This window comes from Saimiri boliviensis, chromosome 3, assembly GCF_048565385.1.
Source record: "Saimiri boliviensis isolate mSaiBol1 chromosome 3, mSaiBol1.pri, whole genome shotgun sequence".
Classification (NCBI taxonomy): Eukaryota; Metazoa; Chordata; class Mammalia; order Primates; family Cebidae; genus Saimiri; species Saimiri boliviensis.
The window spans coordinates 50,315,280-50,333,809 of record NC_133451.1 but is presented as its reverse complement, the minus strand read 5'-3'; the positions used below and the strand labels follow the sequence as shown (position 1 = coordinate 50,333,809).

The following is an 18,530-nucleotide window of genomic DNA, read 5'->3' as shown; positions in this document are numbered from 1 at the left end:
TTCATTTCTGTCTGTAATAAAATAATGGCAATCGCCTGACTGAAATGCAGGTCTGTTTTTCACTGATTATTGACGCGTTCCTGGCCACACAACTCCTTCTTGATTTTAAAAGGATTCCTTTTCATTACAGGTCACTTTTCACCCCTTCCCTTTCCTTTCAGGAGACATTTCTGCAGGTGTAGATGTCACATCAATAAAGGCAGTCATGACTGTGGGTGTGTGGGTGCCTAATTCATTCTTAATAGGATTATGTCATTCAGGGTGCTTCCTTTGTTGTAAGAAGGAAGAACTCTCAGCCTCTGTTTGGGTTCCAGTGGTCTGGACGCGCATGCAGGATCCATCCAGCTAATACGTATCAAGTACCTCCCTTCAAGCAGAAGTGGAACTTAACGGTTCCGGAAGCAAGTAATAAGGACTTCAGGTGGAGCAAGGATATGCCATTTTGAAATAACCTCTCTTCAAAACCCAAGCCAACAAGAATACAAGCCACTTTCTTGGGATTGCTGATGTCAACCTGGTCTATTATTTTACTGTTCATGTTAATTTTTAGACAGTCTCTTTTTGAAGGAAACATGGCAGTCAGATTAAGCCACATGAAATTGCTATTTTTTTCTGCCAAAAATGGCAGCAAATTCACACGAATACCAAAAATTCGGTTGATGTTAATGAATCAAGCTAATAATAATCATAGTTATGTGCAAAATGTTTAGAATGTTCTCTGTATCAGGAAAATATGGCACATATACACTATGGAATATTATGCAGCCATCAAAAACGACGAGTTCATGTCCTTTGTAGGGACATGGATGAACTTGGAAACCATCATTCTCAGCAAACTGACACGAGCAGAAAACCAAACACCGCATGTTCTCACTCATAGGCGGGTGCTGAACAATGAGAACACATGGACACAGGGAGGGGCGCACTACACACTGGGGTCTGTTGGGGAGAAATGGGGGAGGGACAGTGGGGGGTGGGGGGTTGGGGAGAGATAGCATGGGGAGAAATGCCAGATATAGGTGAAGGCGAGGAAGGCAGCAAATCACACTGCCATGTGTGTACATATGCAACAATCTTGCGTGTTCTTCACATGTATCCCAAAACCTAAATTGCAATAATAAAAAAAAAGAATGTTCTCTGTATCTATTTTTCAATTTAAATAGAGACCTCAGGTTGTAAGACTAAAATGAGAAAATATCGCACATATGAAAATTCTTCATCAGTATCTGTTGAATCAAGTATATAAATCCTAGTGTAATCTGATAGTCCTACACATATTTTATAAAACCTGAGTAAAAAACTTTGTCAGGACGAATGCACTTTAATACTTAAAAGTTTAATCTCACAAATCGCAACAATCAAATGACTCCACTTGCTTTATATATTTACATTTTATTAGAATTCTTCAGAACTGTCAACAGTTGGACAACATACAGGAATAAAACACGTGGAACACCAACATCCTTTAAACTTACACCGCTTACATTATTTACACATAAAGTTACTGTATATATAAAAAATATTTTCAAGGACTCATGGGCTTGGGCATATTCAAAAGACATTATTGCTACATTTCAATATTTACAAAAAAGCCACAAAATAATTTCAAACATTAAGCCACTGCAAAGAAACATCTGATGTAAAAAAAAAATTATAAAAATATAAACTTTCAAGAATATCCAAGACAAAACTCTCAATGAAGTGCCCCTGTAGTACCTAGACATCTAATAACTAACACCCACTTTTCTTGCTATAATTGAAGTCAATAGAAACACAAAGGAATTTTTCAGACAAAGTATGGCAAACAACAATCTCTTGGGTGACAACACAACCCCAAATCTGTTAACTTTGGAAAGGTGCGAAGAGTGTAGAACTCCAGTGCAAATGGTCACTTCCAGGTAACGGCCACAGTTCTCTAAATGTCATCTAAGGAACGCAGAAGGGGGAAACCGTGAAGGCAACCTTTGAAGACAACAAACAAACTTTGTCATGTACACATTTACCTTTTATATTGGGCAGTGAGGACGGAGAATTTTTTTTTTTTTAAAAGGCCAGCTATAAGAATAATATCCAGGCTACAGTCAAAGGGTACAATTTAAATGTTTCAGTGAGACAGTAGCATTATGGAAAGTTTAAGGAACAGATACAGTAGGAATGAGCCTAAATAACAGCGTGCCTTAAGTGCGGGTGGACTGCAAATACATAGGACTGATGCCTTCCACTTCCTCTGCACTGCTATGGAAGCTTCTGGTAAGCTACTCTAGATAGCTATGCAAAAAGAAACAAGAGCAGTACTAACGATGAAAGCCAAGTGACTTTTTGGGTACTAAAGGACCTTCTTGGACTCAGGGCAAGAATAGCCCTCCAAATATTTGTCTACACGCATACAAACGTACAAACACATACACACTTATATAGATACTGGCCTGGCGTCCAGGACATGTCTGTGAAGGAGGCTGAATCTAAACTCTTATTTCCTGCTACATAAGAATCCAAACTAAGACGGCAGTGTTTTCTCACTCCTGCGGGAGCCATGCAGTGAATCAGTAACTCTGTCAAACAGCATCAATTCCATTGAGTACAATGCCATTCTGAAGCTGATCGTCTTGTTCTGCAGAAGCTATAGCGTTAAGTTCATTAGCTAAAAGAGGAGACTTTGTTCAGACTGTGCTTGGTGGTTACACTGTTTCCTTAAAAAAATGGTATTAACTGTTTCCTTCAAATTTATATGGCTCTTAATCTACTTCTATACACAGTGGACATAATGGCAGGGTTGTATACGGACACGAAATCTTATGGTATTTTCCCCTCAAATGTATGAACACGGACAATTTATAGATGAGTATATACAGGTGCTGGCTGGGGAGGCCTTCTCTCCAATTCAACACTCTAACAGCAAACTCTATTTAAAAACCAGGTCAGTACAAAAGCTTGTGCAGTGGCCCACAGAAGAGCATCTTTTATTCACACTTGGGGATCATTTTTTATCATGGCCTACGTCTCATTCCCAGCATGAAATATTAGATTTCTTAAGCCCAGATGTTCCTACTCTGTCCTTTGTTTTCAGCTTCTAGGCTTGTTGCATCATCATACTACTATGGATGATTCTGAAGGCCAAATGTGATGACTACCATTTATTCAGGTAAGCTATCAATCATGTTTTCAAGCAGAATTGGAGGAGCCTTGGAAAGAATTCTGGGCACGCAGCCCATACTTCCCTCTCTTTTGTCCAAATCAGAATGTTTGCTGTTTATGGTAGGAGTTACGGTGCTATGGGGAATATATACAGTTCGAACCTTTGCAGTAGGATGGTGGCTGATGACAAAAATCATCGACCACTAAAGTGTGCTCAGAAAGACAGGACTGTGGTGGGGTACCCACTATCCCAGAGTTGGATGCAAGCTGAAAGAAAACAAAATAACCATCATGGAAGCCAAAACAACAGATCATTCCTGGAGGGGGTGACCCGAACTCTCATTCTGCTCAGACGTCATCGCGCACAAGCAGAGGCTGGGAGGAGGACGCAGTGCTGCCGACGGAATTGATCCGCACGGAATGGTCCACCACGGGCTTCTGCTGGCTGGGGCTGCAGTTTGTTAAGTTGGAGTAAATCTGGGGAAAACAAGTCCACAGTCAATACACCAGTCCCTGCAACGGACACAGCAGCAAAAGGCATCCTTACAGCGTCGAGGTCGCAACTGATGGATGGAAAGTCTTAGGAGAGAAGTGGTTTACAAGAACTTTGTGGCCAAAACCCAAGTCGTACTGACAAAACGAATACAAGCTCTGTTTTCTCATTCATTTTTCCCAAGGAAATAACTTTATACAAGTGGGGACAAAACATGTGCAAGCCCAGCTCTTCTGATGGGGCACACCAGGGAAAGCAAGCACAATCTAACCTATTTAAAAGGCTTATAAATCTCTAAAGCCAACTACAACCCAACAACCAGTGTAATTTGCTGAGAAACCCATGAAGCTTCAGAATCAAAGCAACTGGGTGGAAAATGCTGTTTAATTTGAAATACGCTTTGACACCCAGAAGAACAAGCTTTAGCCCAAAAATATCAGTGGTATGCTATTTAGAGGGGAAAAAAAAAAAAAAAAAAAAGATAGCTCCAAGCACATAGCCCAGAAAAGAAAGCAGCTTAAAAAAATCTGAGTCAAAGTATCACTAATTCTTCCGTAAAAGCAAGAGAGGAAATAATGGATTTGAGTTTTCATTCCCTCCACTTCCCAAATCACTGGGAGGGATCTCGCCACTTCAAACAGCTCTTCATTCTCTATGGTTTGTGGGCATGACAGCTATCTGCCATTTTCTGGCTATGCTTGTTTGATCAGAAGCCTTACTTCACTGCAGTAACAAGCTGTCTTTTCTACTCTTTTATTCTAGTTCCCATCACCCCAAACCTCCAAAGGATGAATGGCCCTGACATGTGAGAGGGAGAAAATACTGACCCCATGACCAGCACTTGAGACGGGGGAGGAAACACGGCAAATCCTTACGGAAACTTCTACTTCCACGCTTCTGAGGACAGAACTCTCCACCCTTCCCCCTCAATCTCACATCCTTCTTTGGCTCAGAACAGGGGGGATGGGCAGAAAGAACTGGTTTCCATGGCTTTACTTCCCCTACCTGAAGCCCAATTTACAACCTAAGATGAGGAGAGAAGGGGTTGGGAGGTTAGTCCTCACCCTGAAAGCCTGAGGAGGAGGATACCCCGGGAACTGGGAGAAGGGGGATTCTACGCCTGGCCAGGGTATACTCACATGATTGGTGCTCTCTGAAATCTGCTTCTCAATAAGCTGAACAATTTGCTTGAAGGTTGGCCTTTTTAGAGGATCTGCATCCCAGCAAGTCTTCATTATGTCATACCTACAAGACAAGGGCCGTTTACTATCCCTCCTCAACGCCCTCAGCCTGTTTTCAAATGCATGGCATCCAACAACTTCAGTAATCATTCCAGGGCTATGCAACTGGACATATGGACTGACATATGGATAAAATAAAACAACACTGCATGTATGAACTGCTGTTGAAACTTTCTGCATTTTTGGTGACAAAAGAGTATGAAGATAAACTACATAAATGACATTTGACCAGTGTGTCATAAGGGAAACAAGTGACATTTCAAACCCTCCACATCTGGATTTCTGTCTTTAAAAAGAAAAATAAAAGGAGAAATGTGATCTAAAGGAAAAACTTCTCGGCTCTTACATTTCAGCAGGGGCGTGTTCAGGGCTGAGCATCCGGAAGCCTTCCTTGATCATCTTGTAGAACTTAGAATCGACTGGCATTCCAGGATAGGGGCTGCTTCCTGAGACAGTTTGCAAATCAGTGTTAATCACAATGAAGCAGGTCACTAATGAAACCTCAAGAAGATGCTGTGAGTCTAATGCAGGTGTCTTTGGCAAAGATCATTTTACCTAAAGAGAACAGCTCCCAAAGAAAAATCCCATAGGACCAGACGTCACTTTCAAATGTGTAAACACAATTGAAGATGCTCTCAGGTGCCATCCACTTCACAGGTAATCGAGCCTGTAATAGAAGCACAACAGAGTCAACAATGTTAATTCAGAAGCTCGACAAAACTGAACAGAAGATATTCTTATAGATGCCGCTGTTGTTGAAAGATGAGGTGAGAAAGAACTTGAGTACCATTTCACAAAGACCTGTTATCTTTATGATCTCAGATGATCCCAAATACCTCTGAAATACATGGCTCACAACTGCATTATCCCCATTTTAAGCTGTGAACACTATGTCAGTACAGCATGGTGATTAAGAGCACAAACGTCAAAGATGACCAGACATTTTAGCCCTGGCTTCACTATGTGCCTTAGGTAATGCAGAGATTTGTTAGTTGCCACTGAATATGTCCCTCTCCTTCCTTAAAAACAGAAACATAGCCTCTCACAATTAGGACCACATTTCCCAGCCTCCTTTGCAGCCAGTTGTAGTCAGGTGACTCGGTTTTAGCCACTAAGCTGTTAAGTGCTGTATACCAACTTCAGGAAAACCTCCTTACAATACAGCTGGCATATGCCCCCTGCCTCATGTATGTGATGGCTGGTTATCTACCTGGTGGTCATCTTGGACCATGAACGTGGGGTTACACCCAGGAATGGTTAAGCATGCAAAGGAAAGACTTAGCCTGGAGTACTCCATGGAACGTTTATACCAATCCTGGCCTGCTACTCCTAGACTTCTTTTATTTTGGGTTTTCTTTTAAAACCCAAAATTCTAATACACAGGGAAAGTCACTAAAATATTTGTAAGTAAGCCTCAGTATCTTCTTCTGTAAAACAAAATACATACTTTTAATTTTACGAATTGTCCTATGGGTTAAATAAGGTAATGTGGGTAAAAATGCTTAGCACTGCCTAACTCAGCGCTATCTGAAAAATTGCCTAGAATAAAGGCAAGTACTCAATAGACAGTAGTGGCTTGTGATGATCGTGACTCTTTGGAGAACTCTCTCCATGAAAGTTGACCTAAATTTTCTGTAACTATTCCTCTTGGATGGATTCTGGATTCCTGATCTTAATCTGCCATAAAAAGCTAAATCAACCCCTCTCTGAATAAACTTAGGATTGAAAACTGGGAAAGCTTTTCGTTTTTTTTTCTTAAAGTTATTTTGGTCAGTTAAAAAAAAGCCTTCCCTTCCTATATGTTGTGCTAAATCCTATAAGGGCTCTTAACCTAAGATCTACAGGTGTCAAATTCAGGGGCTTGTGAACTTGCAAAGGAAAAATTACATCCTTACTTTCACTAATTTCTAGATGAAGTTTAGCATTTCTTTAAATTACTAAGGAAGATGATAAGCCGCAGTAGTATCAGCAGTACCTGTGACTTTGTCATGAACGGTAATCATAAATACCTTCATATCCTATTAAGTCTTTATATGTATCTCAAAATCCTATTTAATCACCACTCTAAAATTAGTGGTTTTCAGGAAAAAAATAGCAAAACTCACAACTGCTTTTACACCAACCTGATAGAACCTGTTACTCTCTGTAGTAAACACATGTAGTGACATATCACAAATGTACTTAATATCCTGATAGCTACTTCGATTTAACTGTTTTCCTTGGCAATCCTATGTATTTCATCACAGGCATTGAAAACAGTGTTGTGATAATGATTCCACATGCTCTACCAGACTCTAAAAAGGGGCCGTGACATGAAAAACTGATGAAGAACTCATGTGAAAGGAAGAACTTTAGAGAACCTGACACAACAAGGAGATCCCAAATGATGACGACATACAGGCTGGGCAGTAACAGGTGTGAGTTTCCTTGTTCTTATCTTGTTTCAGAAATTCTCCTTACCCACCAGCCTGGTGAAAGCAATGCCTGTGATTGGTTAGTTCCATTGTAGACTCCTTGAGCTGGAGTCTACAATCTGGAAGCCTGATGGGGCCCAACCCCTTTGTCAAATCAAACTAAGGTCACTACTAACCAATAACAACACAGTATATGATTATTTATAAGACATCCATAAAGAATAGTAACAGTATGTCTGGCACGTTCTAAGCACTTTACATCTATTAATTCCTTTAATCCTCAAAATAACCTTCTGAGTCAGGAATCATTATTATTCCCAAGGGGAGAAAAGCCAAGATTCAGAGGTGTTGGGTAAGTCTTGACAATATTATACAGCCATGAAATAATGGAGGCAGGTTGCAGAATTCATCAAGACTGCGCCTGGAGGTTGTCACCTTCTTTCTCCTCCCTTTGGTCAATATTCAGAGGCCTAGATAATGAACAACTTGTCATTATTCCTTCCAAAATCACACAAGGATGAAGAGAAGTTGTTCTTATGATCACTCCTGATGATGACATCTAGCTTCAGGGCAGACTTCTCAGAAATTAATGCTTTGGTCAGGAGATAAACGCAGCCACACTTTTATAAAACCAAGTCAAGTTCAGGCTACCGGTAGAGAGGCCATAGTGATGAGAGAGAAAACAGTCCATTATCATAAGGGGCACAAAAATCCACCTCCAGGAATAAATCTGGACTGTGGAAATGGGCCCAGGAAGACAGGCATAGAAGAATATACAGAGCAATATGGTTTTCTATGGTGATGGGATGCCACTCTGGAAATCACAGGCTCTGGGTCCCGCCCTGTGTCACCTCAGACAAAAAGCATGAAAATATACTATGCCTTAGTTTCTCCAACTTTTAAAATAGAAAGATACTGCAATTGTAGGGCAAGAGTTTGTTCTGAGGATTCAGTAAAAATTGGCAATGAAATACAGCACTTTGAAAAACATTTGCTATGTTCTACAAACTCATTATTACTTGTGAACCTCTTTAACAGCTCTCCATAAATCCTAGGATCCAACATTCTATATGGCTAATTCTGAACATGATCTTAGATTTTAATCTTTTTCACACAGCATGTCAATCCCCCAAAATTTCTCCTGCTGTGACCTTCAATGACCTACATTTGTTACAGTTGAACAAAATCAAGTTCATTGCTATTCTCAGGCTGTAATGAAAATTAAGGCTATTTCTGTTTCCTTCACGTGCCCCATAATTACACAATTAGAATTAGGAATTCCATTATTGAATGTTAGTTGTAGTAATGTTCAGCATACCATGCAAATTTTGCTGAAGTACACTTAATTTGACTGCTAAAATGTGTGATATCTCAAGACAGGATTTACATTATAAAAATCACAGGTCACAATTTTTATCGAAAGTTGAAACTAAAACTCCTTTGCAGGACTGTCAAGCTGAGAATGGGTACTCACGTTTCCTTTAACCACATAATTAGAATCATTCTTGATGTCTCTGGCTAGACCAAAATCACAAATCTTTGTGATTCGACCATGAGTAAGGAGGATATTTCTGGCTGCCAAGTCTCTGTGAATACACTATTCGGTTGGGGAAGAAAAAAAAACCATTTAAATTCATTTAAACTTGCAAAGAGTGAAAACTAACTTTTTAATATTCGAGTGTTATTTATATTGTAATAAATCCAATACTTTTAAAGTATTCAGTACACCAAAAATGAAAATCAAAAGTATACCTTGAATGATGTTCACATAATCAAGAGTCTAATTACTATATTCTCTTTCAAAAGCCATTCTAATAAATGCTATTTTCTTCTCAGGACTTTTATTCATAGGAAAATATATAAGAAATAGTCATATCATACTGTTGAAACTGGAAATTCATTTTGCACGTATCTCTTTGAATGTCCTTTCACCAGAGTTCCTAACATGCTTTTGCAACTTCAATCTGACATCTTCCAAGGACACACGGAAGAAGGTCTTTATTTCAGCCATCCTGTATCCTTCCTTAGTTTGGTAATTGTTGGGAAATGTCACCCATGACATTTAAGGGTAGAACTGGTAACCTCATTCTATTCGATTAATCTTATGTCCTAAGGAATTCCTCTCACCTTCCACAGACCATGCTCCTTGTCTTAGTTCCATCATTCTCTTTCCATTCCTATCCTTCTCCCAAGTGTTTATTATACTCTCTTGACCCCTTATTTCTCGACACTTCATAAGCCATGCATGTAATACTTCGGTCTAACTTCAATAAAACTCAAGTCTATGCTTCACCTCAAGCCTTGTAACTATGAGGTGCCCTCTGCTTTTACTGATAAAACGACTCTGTTCTCTAGGAACATATCCTATATCCTAAAAGCCAGAAGTTTTAAATGAATTCACTGCATATAAGAGAATATTCATAGGAAACTCATTTACACAGGCTTGCACTTTAAAGCTTATAAATCAGAACAGGAATTCCAAAGAGACAGCAGTTGGAACATGAAGAAACTAAATTTCCTCTGCTTTTGGTTACAACATTTCAAAATGACACTCTGCCTTCTAAGTATGGCTCTAAAATTCTGTTTAAAAAACAAAACAAAACACAAAACTCTTTTGAGAATCACTCCCACTTACATTCTTAGAGGCGAGGAAAGCCATGCCCTTTGCCACCTGGTAAGAAAAGCTCAGCAAGTCTTCTAAGTCTAGGGCCAACTCGTCATCCTCCATAATGGCAGGAGTCACATCTCTTTCTATGTATGAGCCTGTGAGGAACGGAGGGTTTTTCTTAGCAATTAAAACCATAAAGGTTAGGAAAGGAAAAGACAGTGGCAATGACAATACCAAAGGCTAGTAATGAATGAACTCATGTGAACTTGCAGGCAGATCACCTCCCTGGTGTCCAGGAAAGGTAGATGCTGAATCACAAAGTTAATATTTAACAATCCTAGGCTGGGTTACAAAATCTGTAGAAGAGAGGGATGGCGAATACATACAAAGATCCCAAGTCTATAGTAAGATGTTCAGGCACTAAAACATATACTCTAACCCCAAACACCCACTTGCAACCCTATCTGCCATCAACCACTGGCATGGCTACCATAAAGCAGAACTGGTCTGCACCACTGCTACTGGGAATGACGTTGTCTTCCACGTTAGCATGATATATACTCTGTAAATAAAGTTGCTCTTGTTGCTTGATAGGTGGGTACCCACCTACTCTTGCAGATCTCCTTTTCTCGGCCTTGGTTGGGACAACGTAAGAAACTCCAGGTTTCATGTCCATGTATTCATTAGTACTATCGCTGCTGAGAGAGATGAAACAAATCATGACTGAATCAAGTGGGACGTGTAGAAGGGCACTCATGGGTCAGGCTCTCCCTCCTCATCCCCTTTGCTACATAATAGACTGGACTGACTTGAGGAAAGTAAAATATGAACGAAGAGTTTGAAAATCTTATTCTGTAAGATACGAGTTTTTAATATTCAATATTGGGGTCCATGTCCAGAAATTAGGTGTCCTTTTTGTGTTTAATCATAAAGGGGACTCAGGCTAGAAATTTCCCATCTCTTGACATATGGATTTAATGGGAAACAAAAACGGTATCCTCAAACTCTCTAAATGAGCCCCAGGAAACAAGATGAAAGAAAGACAAAGAAGAGCTTCTAAGACGTGTTATGGGGAGGCAGAGATCGTTAACATATAGTGACTGATGGAATAAAGTTTTAAAAAAAAAATCAAGTTGGTTCAGATAAACACCAATAATTTGGATGATTTTCTGAACCATCTGGACCTCTTCAATCTGCAACATTTGGCTGGAGACTCTTCAAGATTTCTAGTACTTCCTGCTTCTGATTAGCATAGAAACACCATGACAACAATCTCCTTCAGAGTGTGCTGGTGGTTCCAATCCCATATGGGATCCCAAAGCACAAAGAACATCACACAGGATCGAACAATTTAGGCCATTATTTCAGAAAGTTAAAGAATATACATAGGGCCAAGTTTTCGGAAAGAAGCAAACTGGCTCATTTCTTCATATAATGAGCATATGCCCAGGAGAAACTAATAAAAGGCGGTTTTGTACAGAATTCTACTACCACTTTAAACTACTCAAGTTTATAGGATTAAAAAAATAAAAAGTTTCACCTGGGGTTTTAAACTTTAGCCAGAGGTACAGAAAATGGCTCTAAAAGGTAATTGCCCATCAATATTATTTACTGAGGTCTCCTTGAGGGCCTGGTGTTAAGAGTTCAGGAGGCAACGTCTTGCCATCATAAGATGCAGGGGATATAGTGCATAAAAAAGGGTAAGAGAAATCTCCCCCCCACCAACTGCAGTATAGGGGATTGGCCAAGATAACCATGACTTCTACTGGGCAAAGGAAATCTAGGAAGTCTTCTCAAATGGTGGCTCTTAACAGCACTGCCAAAGAAAGAACAGGCAAGGTTCTTTTCTGGTTGTAAATCAAACTCGAAGCTCTTTATAGATGATTCAAATTCAGAATGGCAACTATGATGAAAGAGATGAGAATGGTGTCCAGAATTTTTTTAAATGTGCTGGAGTGGTTATGTCTTTTCATAGCATGATTAATTAAAAGGGGCAAGAGGCAAGGTATATAGGAATAATTCAGAGGTCGATGGCAAAAAGCCTACATGTAGAGAGATGTTCAGAGCTCTTTGTCATTCTGCTAAAGGTTTTAAAGGACTTTACGGTGGCAACTTGAGAGGCTGTAGCATTTTCCCTGTAAACAGTGTCTCACTGGAAACATGCATATAGTACCAATACATGCAGGACAGAACCGTAAGAAACAGAAATAGAATTCATTCAGTTGCATGGAGCTAAAGTGTAGAAAAAAGTAAAAATGCATTTTTAAAAAATCAGCAAAAATCCAGGTTTAACACAGTTTGAATCTTTAAAAACACGATTTGAACTTTCTAAACTGTTAATCACATTTAAATGATTTAATAATTTTGATTTCATACCTCAGAGTACCTCAGTTCATTTTTTAAAGAATCAGCCTTGATTGCAAACCCTTATGACCCCATGAACTGCCTGTCAACAACTATTTATGTAAATCAGTCTTACCAGGAAGACTCCTTTGAATGTAGAAGATTCTTATAAAGTGCAGCTTCTGCATGATCTTCTTGCTTTGAGCAAATAAATGAATCACGTTTTCTTCTCAAAAAATTCAAAAGATCACCATAGCAACAATATTCTGTAATGACCAGGGTGGGCCCTACGAGCACATAAGAAAAGGTTAGAAGGAGGTGAGATATGTATATTAATTCTGCCTCCCATAAAAATACCCAAGGGTGGCCATGGCCATTAATATTCAGCTTCAGTGGATAAGCCTACTTAGTCCCAATACAATTCTATATATTAACACTGCTTATCAAAAGCAGCATTATGTGGAGTAACATAAAACAAGCAAGCCTCTTTTAACCTGAATTTCTAAGTGACATTAGTATTTGGGGCCAAGCATGACTGCTGGTGTTACAGACAGAAGTTACCGCTTTCGAAGGTTCTACTATCATCAAGCTTCCTTCGTGAATCCTTTGATTCACTTCTCTTTACAGCAGGGCTTCACGTGCTCTCTGTAACGTTATTATGGAAATAATGAAGGCACAAACTCTAGCATAGTAGGGACATCAGCCACATGGAGCAGCCAGCTGGGATGAGACCGGAAAGGGAGTGAAAGTCTAAAATGACCTGTGCTCTGAGCACTACTAGTTCAAACATTTTTTTGGTGTTATGAACGTTTAAAACTGCAGTTTGGAAGTAACAGGCAACTAATTAACTTGAGTAAGAAATTTCCTCATGAACAATTCATGATGCGGTGAAGCAACATTTACAGGGGTTGTTTGAAGACATTCCATAAAGCTGTCAACTTCACCGTGCACCCCCAGAAACAGCTCATTTTACACATCTTTGTTTCTTTCAACCGAAATACTTTCTGCAAACATCACAGACATCCTTGATGGGAACCTCAACGAAGGCTTCAAATTGGAAACTTATTTTTATAGAAGTGAAATGTTTGCCTCACTTGGTGTATATTTGAGAACTAGTAGGCTTAGGCGCCTATGTTAAATTACAGTATGCAAATGAATATTAACCCTTTCAGTGCTACATATGATCAAGAAAGATACAAAGCTTACAAGATAAGAGAAGCCTTCTGGTCAGGATGAGCTATTCAAGAAGCCAATGTTGTTGATGTTACAAACACGACAGTAACTAGTGTATGTCCTGGGCCGTTCTACCCCATAATAATAAAATTAAAATCTGCATTCTTAAGAACAGTAAGGAAAACAAAATCTGGCAAGAGAGAACAATAGTCTGGGTAAAAGTCTTCCAGCAATTTGTAATCCAGCATTGTCAAAATCATATTAAAATGTCATCTTTGGATAACTTAACGAGAAAAGGCAATTTGGACATGGCTTTACCTCCAATGGTGCAGGCTCCAAGAAGATTCACAATATTCATATGATTACCAAGGTAACTCAGGACTTTGAGTTCAGACATGAGGGCTTCCCGTTCCGTTAAATGCGCACTTGCTAAAATTGGAAACGTGGATTTTAGCAAAAAGCACATTTGGCAAACTCACATCGAGTGCATGCAGTACCATACAGGAACTTACGTTTGAGCATCTTTACAGCGACAGTCATGGCCGTGTCCGACTTAATTAAGCCATAAGCAGTCGCCTCGACAACCTTCCCGAAAGCACCAGCACCCAGGGTTTTCCCTGCAGGAAGGAAGACAACAGGGTAAGTGGTGGCGGTGCTGGTGCTTTAACTGAAGGACCATTTGTGTAGTTTCAAAATCAGTTAAGGAATTAAGGACAATTTTGTCTAGAGACATTTCCCCATACTGTTCTCCATGCCAAACCCATCAGAGGGGGTGCAATTTCACAGAAAACTCATTGTTTCAGGTAGAACAAAACAAATGAAGCCACTGGAGTTCCTTAAAGTCACTGTTACATGTACCCAAAAAGGTGACATGGAAAACCCCTGTTTCATACTGACCAAAACTCAGCCTGTTTCTGGGAAACTCCCATTTGTGATCATAAGGAAGTTGTGTCGGGTCTATGTAAACATAATTATTTCCATTTATCTCCTCAACAACCTTCCACTGTACTTCATACATGGGTTTCTGTGGGGAGAAAGGCAAAGACAGATCACCTTTTAGTAATTATTGTCTCAGTCATTAGAGCACTCTGCAGAGAGAACAAAGAAATGGTTACCTGTAAATATTTGTAGGTCAGGATCATCACAATAATGCACATCATGCCAGCTACGATTACGAAACCAATCAGCAGAGGAGTGAACAGGGTGTGGGGTTGGATTTGCTCTAAAATGAGAGAAATGTGGAATCACCAACTATTGGCAGGATGGGATCTCTGCCACAGCCATGCACTCCCAAATCGACCCACCTCCCCGCTCACAGTCCATGGCAAGATACAAAGCTGTGTGAGTCTCAGAGCCCCACCTTTGTTATATTGTACTCTTGTTATTCAAATGAATCTTTAAAAATATAACTTGAAACCAGAATACTGCAGAATATAAGTTGAGATTTCCATAGAACAGGAATAATTTATGCTGTTTTTCAATGAAAAGCAGCATCTGAATGCACTTTGTACTTCAATCAAATTCCTGCCTTGTACAACTTTAAAAAGAAGCTTCCTTTATAGATGGTTTATATTTTCTTTACGCTTTCCTGTATTTTCCATATTTTCTACACTGAGCATAAACATCTTTCACAACCACAAAAAAAAAACATTTTTAAGGTATTCTTTTCATTGCCCTGTCTGAAAAATCGATCATGTAGAACAATGGAAGATTCTTCCCTTCATTACTCAAAACCTGAGAAAATATGCCACTTTTTGGCACTGGTCTTTGCCAACTCAAAAAAACAAAACCCCAAGAAGGTCTAAAAGGTAAGGGCCCAGTTTCTTTGTTTCTCACTTTGTACCAATTCATCAACTTGTCCACAAGGCTCATTTAACTTATGCCAAGAGAGTTAGTCACACATGAATCAAATTTTAAGTATTTTAAAGAAATAACTTGCTAACATGACCTCATAAAGGCAGTGTTAACTTTTGAATACAGTGTCTGGCAAAGTATTAAAATAATTCATTTTAAGTAACTGAAATTAAATTATAGATTGTTCTAATTTGTTTGGGTGTAAGGTAAATATATTCTCCCTATTTGCTTTCTCTACCCCTTTTTAATGGAGACAACTGAAATTTACAACTATATAATAGAGACAAACATATAACATATATAAAGTAGCATGGTTAAAATTACTCTGGTAAAAGCATACGCTTTATTCACAAACTAGTACAAAATGAAACGTAGTGAGTTTGATGATGGTATGGTGTGATGTACGTATTACCAGACATGACATGGTCAATGTTGGAATGAACTTAAAATCATGACTGATATGGTGGACAGAGCCTAAACATCCCCTTAAATTGGATTAAAAAGAAATATACCTTTGTTGTTACCTTTAAATGCAAAGTTAAAATAGGCAGAAGTCTTGCCCACATCGTTGTAAGCCTTACATTCAACCGTGCCATTGTGCTTGAATGCACTAGAATCTATGGAGCTCTGAACCACTAGTTTTCCAAACGGTGGCCCAGATGTGTTTTGTATCTGCACATCCACTGGCAGTACAGGAGCAGAGCATCTAAAGGGAAAAAAACAAAAGCCCAGGCTTACTCTAGGAAAACCAATAAATACATAAAACCCTTGGGATGTGGCATACTTTTAAAACAAAGTTAGAGGTTCATAATCAACAGAAAACGTCCTTTTACAAGTGTCTGATGAGGAATAAGCACTTTGGTGACCTAGTGAGTGAAAAAAAAGGACCGTGGAAGAGAAGAAGGGGGAGAGGAAGCTTTGGAGTCAGATATGGGTTTGAATCCTGACGAGTTGCTTCAACCCCCACCAAGACTGAGTTTCTAGAACTGTAAAATGGGGATGGTAATACCCATTGCAAAGGGTTACTGAAAGGACTGGAAAGGAATTCAATAAAATGTCAAGCATACATGCTGGTACACAGTAGATCCCTAAAATAAACAAGTTTGGAAAGGGTACATGAATGGTTGAAAAGAAATGGCATAGAGGAGGAAAGCATAAAAAATCTTCACGGGGCCAGGAATGGCAGCTCACACCTGTAATCCCAGCACTTCAGGACGCCAAGGCAGGCGGATCACCTGAAGTCAGGAGTTCAAGACCAGCCTGGCCAACATGGCAAAACCCCATCTCTACTAAAAAAAAAAGTTAGCCGGGCATGGTGGCAGGCATGTAATCCTAGCTACTCGGGAGGCTGAGGCAGGGGAATCACTTGAACCCAGGAGGCAGAGGTTGCGATGAGCCAAGATCACTCCATTGCACTCCAGCCTGGGCAACAGAGCAAAACTCCTTATCAAAAAAAAAAAAAAAAGAAAGAAAGAAAAAATTCAAGGAGGCAAACTGGGAAATAGTCAAAGTGAGGACCAAATTTTGAGTTCTAAGCAGGAAGACCTGGTTATACTTCAGGTGGCTGAGACCACCACTATGAGGGATCCTTTCCATGAGCCAGACCCTGACTTTCCTGTTCTAAACACCTACCTATTCCCTGTTCCCCTTAACAACTACCTACATTCATTGTTTATTCCATCTATTATGTGTCTCTACCCACCAGAACAAGCTTTTCCAACCTGCAGCCTGCATGTGGCCCAGGATAGCTTTGAATGTGACCCAACACAAATTCATAAACCTTAAAACCTTATGAGATTTTTTTCTTTTTTTTTTTAAGCTCATCGGCTATTATTAGTGTTACTGCCTTTTATGTGTGGCCTAAGACAGTCGTCTTCTTCTGATGTGGCCCACGGAAGCCAAAAGATTGGACTAGAATATAAAGGCAGAGAGACTCGGGTACGTTCTATCCATTAGAACAGTGTCTGATACCCACTCACCACTCCCCGTATAACTGCTAAATGAACGCATGTAACTACGGGGCTTGCTTCCACTGTGGCCGCTCTTCCCAGCGGCCTTGAAAAGAAAAGGAGTCCCCAAAAGAAAACACTCTCCTAAAACCCAGCTGAAAACAGCAATCCGATATAACCCCTTCCAACTTGTTGTGATAAAGAGGCTTATTCCATGAAAAATAAAATTTCCATGATCACACTGACTATTCAATTATGAGGTTAAACCTGGGCTTTTAAAGCCTGAACATAAAATAGCAACTGATGCGTAAAAACAGCTGTGGTGACCCCATTTTCGTCTTCAGGTAATGCAGAAGGACAACTTAAGGCTTAAGTGTGGATGGTGAGGGGCAAGCAGCACCATGCCAGATGTTCACTGTTCACGGGCTGGGCACCTAATCAAGAAGAAACCCTTTTTAAAAGCGGTCGCTTGCAAATGCCATATGTATGTTGTAATTGTGCGATCATTACTTTTTGGTAACTTGGCAATTAACTATTGAGGTAATTTTTTCATGATAACTACAGTCACATTTCTCACACACATTACCTCCTGTGTATAGAATGGAAATCTAATTACTCTGTCCTGCAAAATTGCTTTATCTACCTGCAGGCTAGAAATTGCATGATAAATCCAGAAAGATAACCACCAAAATAGAGAAGTCATTCAGTAATCATTTTTCAGCAAACAAAATTAATGTCTACCAAGAAAAATATAGCAATTATCCTCTCTAAAAAGCCACATGGCTAGAAAAAAAGAAAAAACAAAACAAACCAATAATCAAAACAAAGCTTTATAAAAAAAAATCAGAAAACCTATTTGAAATTCAACTGAATTGCAGCCCTTCCCCTCTGCATTATAAGTAGTGCCAAAAATAATCATCTCACCTCTGCTCAGTTCCTGGACAAAAATACCAATCTATTGTGGGCTCTGGGAATCCTGCTGCCACACATTGGAGCATGCCATTCATGAGCCTGTCGTAAGTCAGGATTTCTGGTTTTGCTGCAGGAAAACAGAAGTGGCCATATGTCAGAGTGCTGAAAAACCTTAGCAACATTCACTTCACTCCCTCTCTAATCCTTACAACCTTCCTGAGGCTGCTGAGGAGCCTGAGGGTGCACATTCAAAGTGCAGACTCTGAACCAGGGAGTGTAGAAGATTCAAGGAGGCGGCTGTCAGGGTCCAACCCAGAAAAGGTTTCCCAGCAGCAGCAGGCCAGCCCCAGAGGAGATGGCTCAGGCAGAGGTCGCAGGGCCACCTGCAGGGTTTCTGCTTTCAGGGAG

The 18,530-nt window shown here is 39.8% G+C and overlaps 1 protein-coding gene across 9 annotated transcripts in view; it reads right to left on the bottom strand.

Moving 5' to 3' along the window:
* Positions 1-1,372: 1,372 nt before the first annotated feature.
* KIT (KIT proto-oncogene, receptor tyrosine kinase) overlaps positions 1,373-18,530 on the bottom strand; it is an 84,242-nt gene continuing 67,084 nt past the window's right edge. For 3 of the 9 annotated variants that reach the window (XM_010344151.2, XM_010344152.3, XM_074396139.1), the window contains exons 8-21: positions 18,135-18,249; positions 15,774-15,967; positions 14,523-14,629; positions 14,305-14,431; positions 13,920-14,024; positions 13,726-13,836; positions 12,371-12,521; positions 10,498-10,589; positions 9,919-10,046; positions 8,758-8,880; positions 5,425-5,536; positions 5,216-5,315; positions 4,768-4,873; positions 1,373-3,612 (exon numbers count right to left, since the gene is read on the bottom strand). In XM_010344151.2, coding sequence (XP_010342453.1) covers positions 3,484-3,612; positions 4,768-4,873; positions 5,216-5,315; positions 5,425-5,536; positions 8,758-8,880; positions 9,919-10,046; positions 10,498-10,589; positions 12,371-12,521; positions 13,726-13,836; positions 13,920-14,024; positions 14,305-14,431; positions 14,523-14,629; positions 15,774-15,967; positions 18,135-18,249 — 1,700 coding nt within the window. In that variant the 3' untranslated portion in view covers positions 1,373-3,483. The remainder of the gene's footprint in view (positions 3,613-4,767; positions 4,874-5,215; positions 5,316-5,424; positions 5,537-8,757; positions 8,881-9,918; positions 10,047-10,497; positions 10,590-12,370; positions 12,522-13,725; positions 13,837-13,919; positions 14,025-14,304; positions 14,432-14,522; positions 14,630-15,773; positions 15,968-18,134; positions 18,250-18,530) is intronic. The other 6 variants (XM_039468505.2, XM_039468506.2, XM_010344153.3 and 3 more) reach the window with 3 other exon arrangements.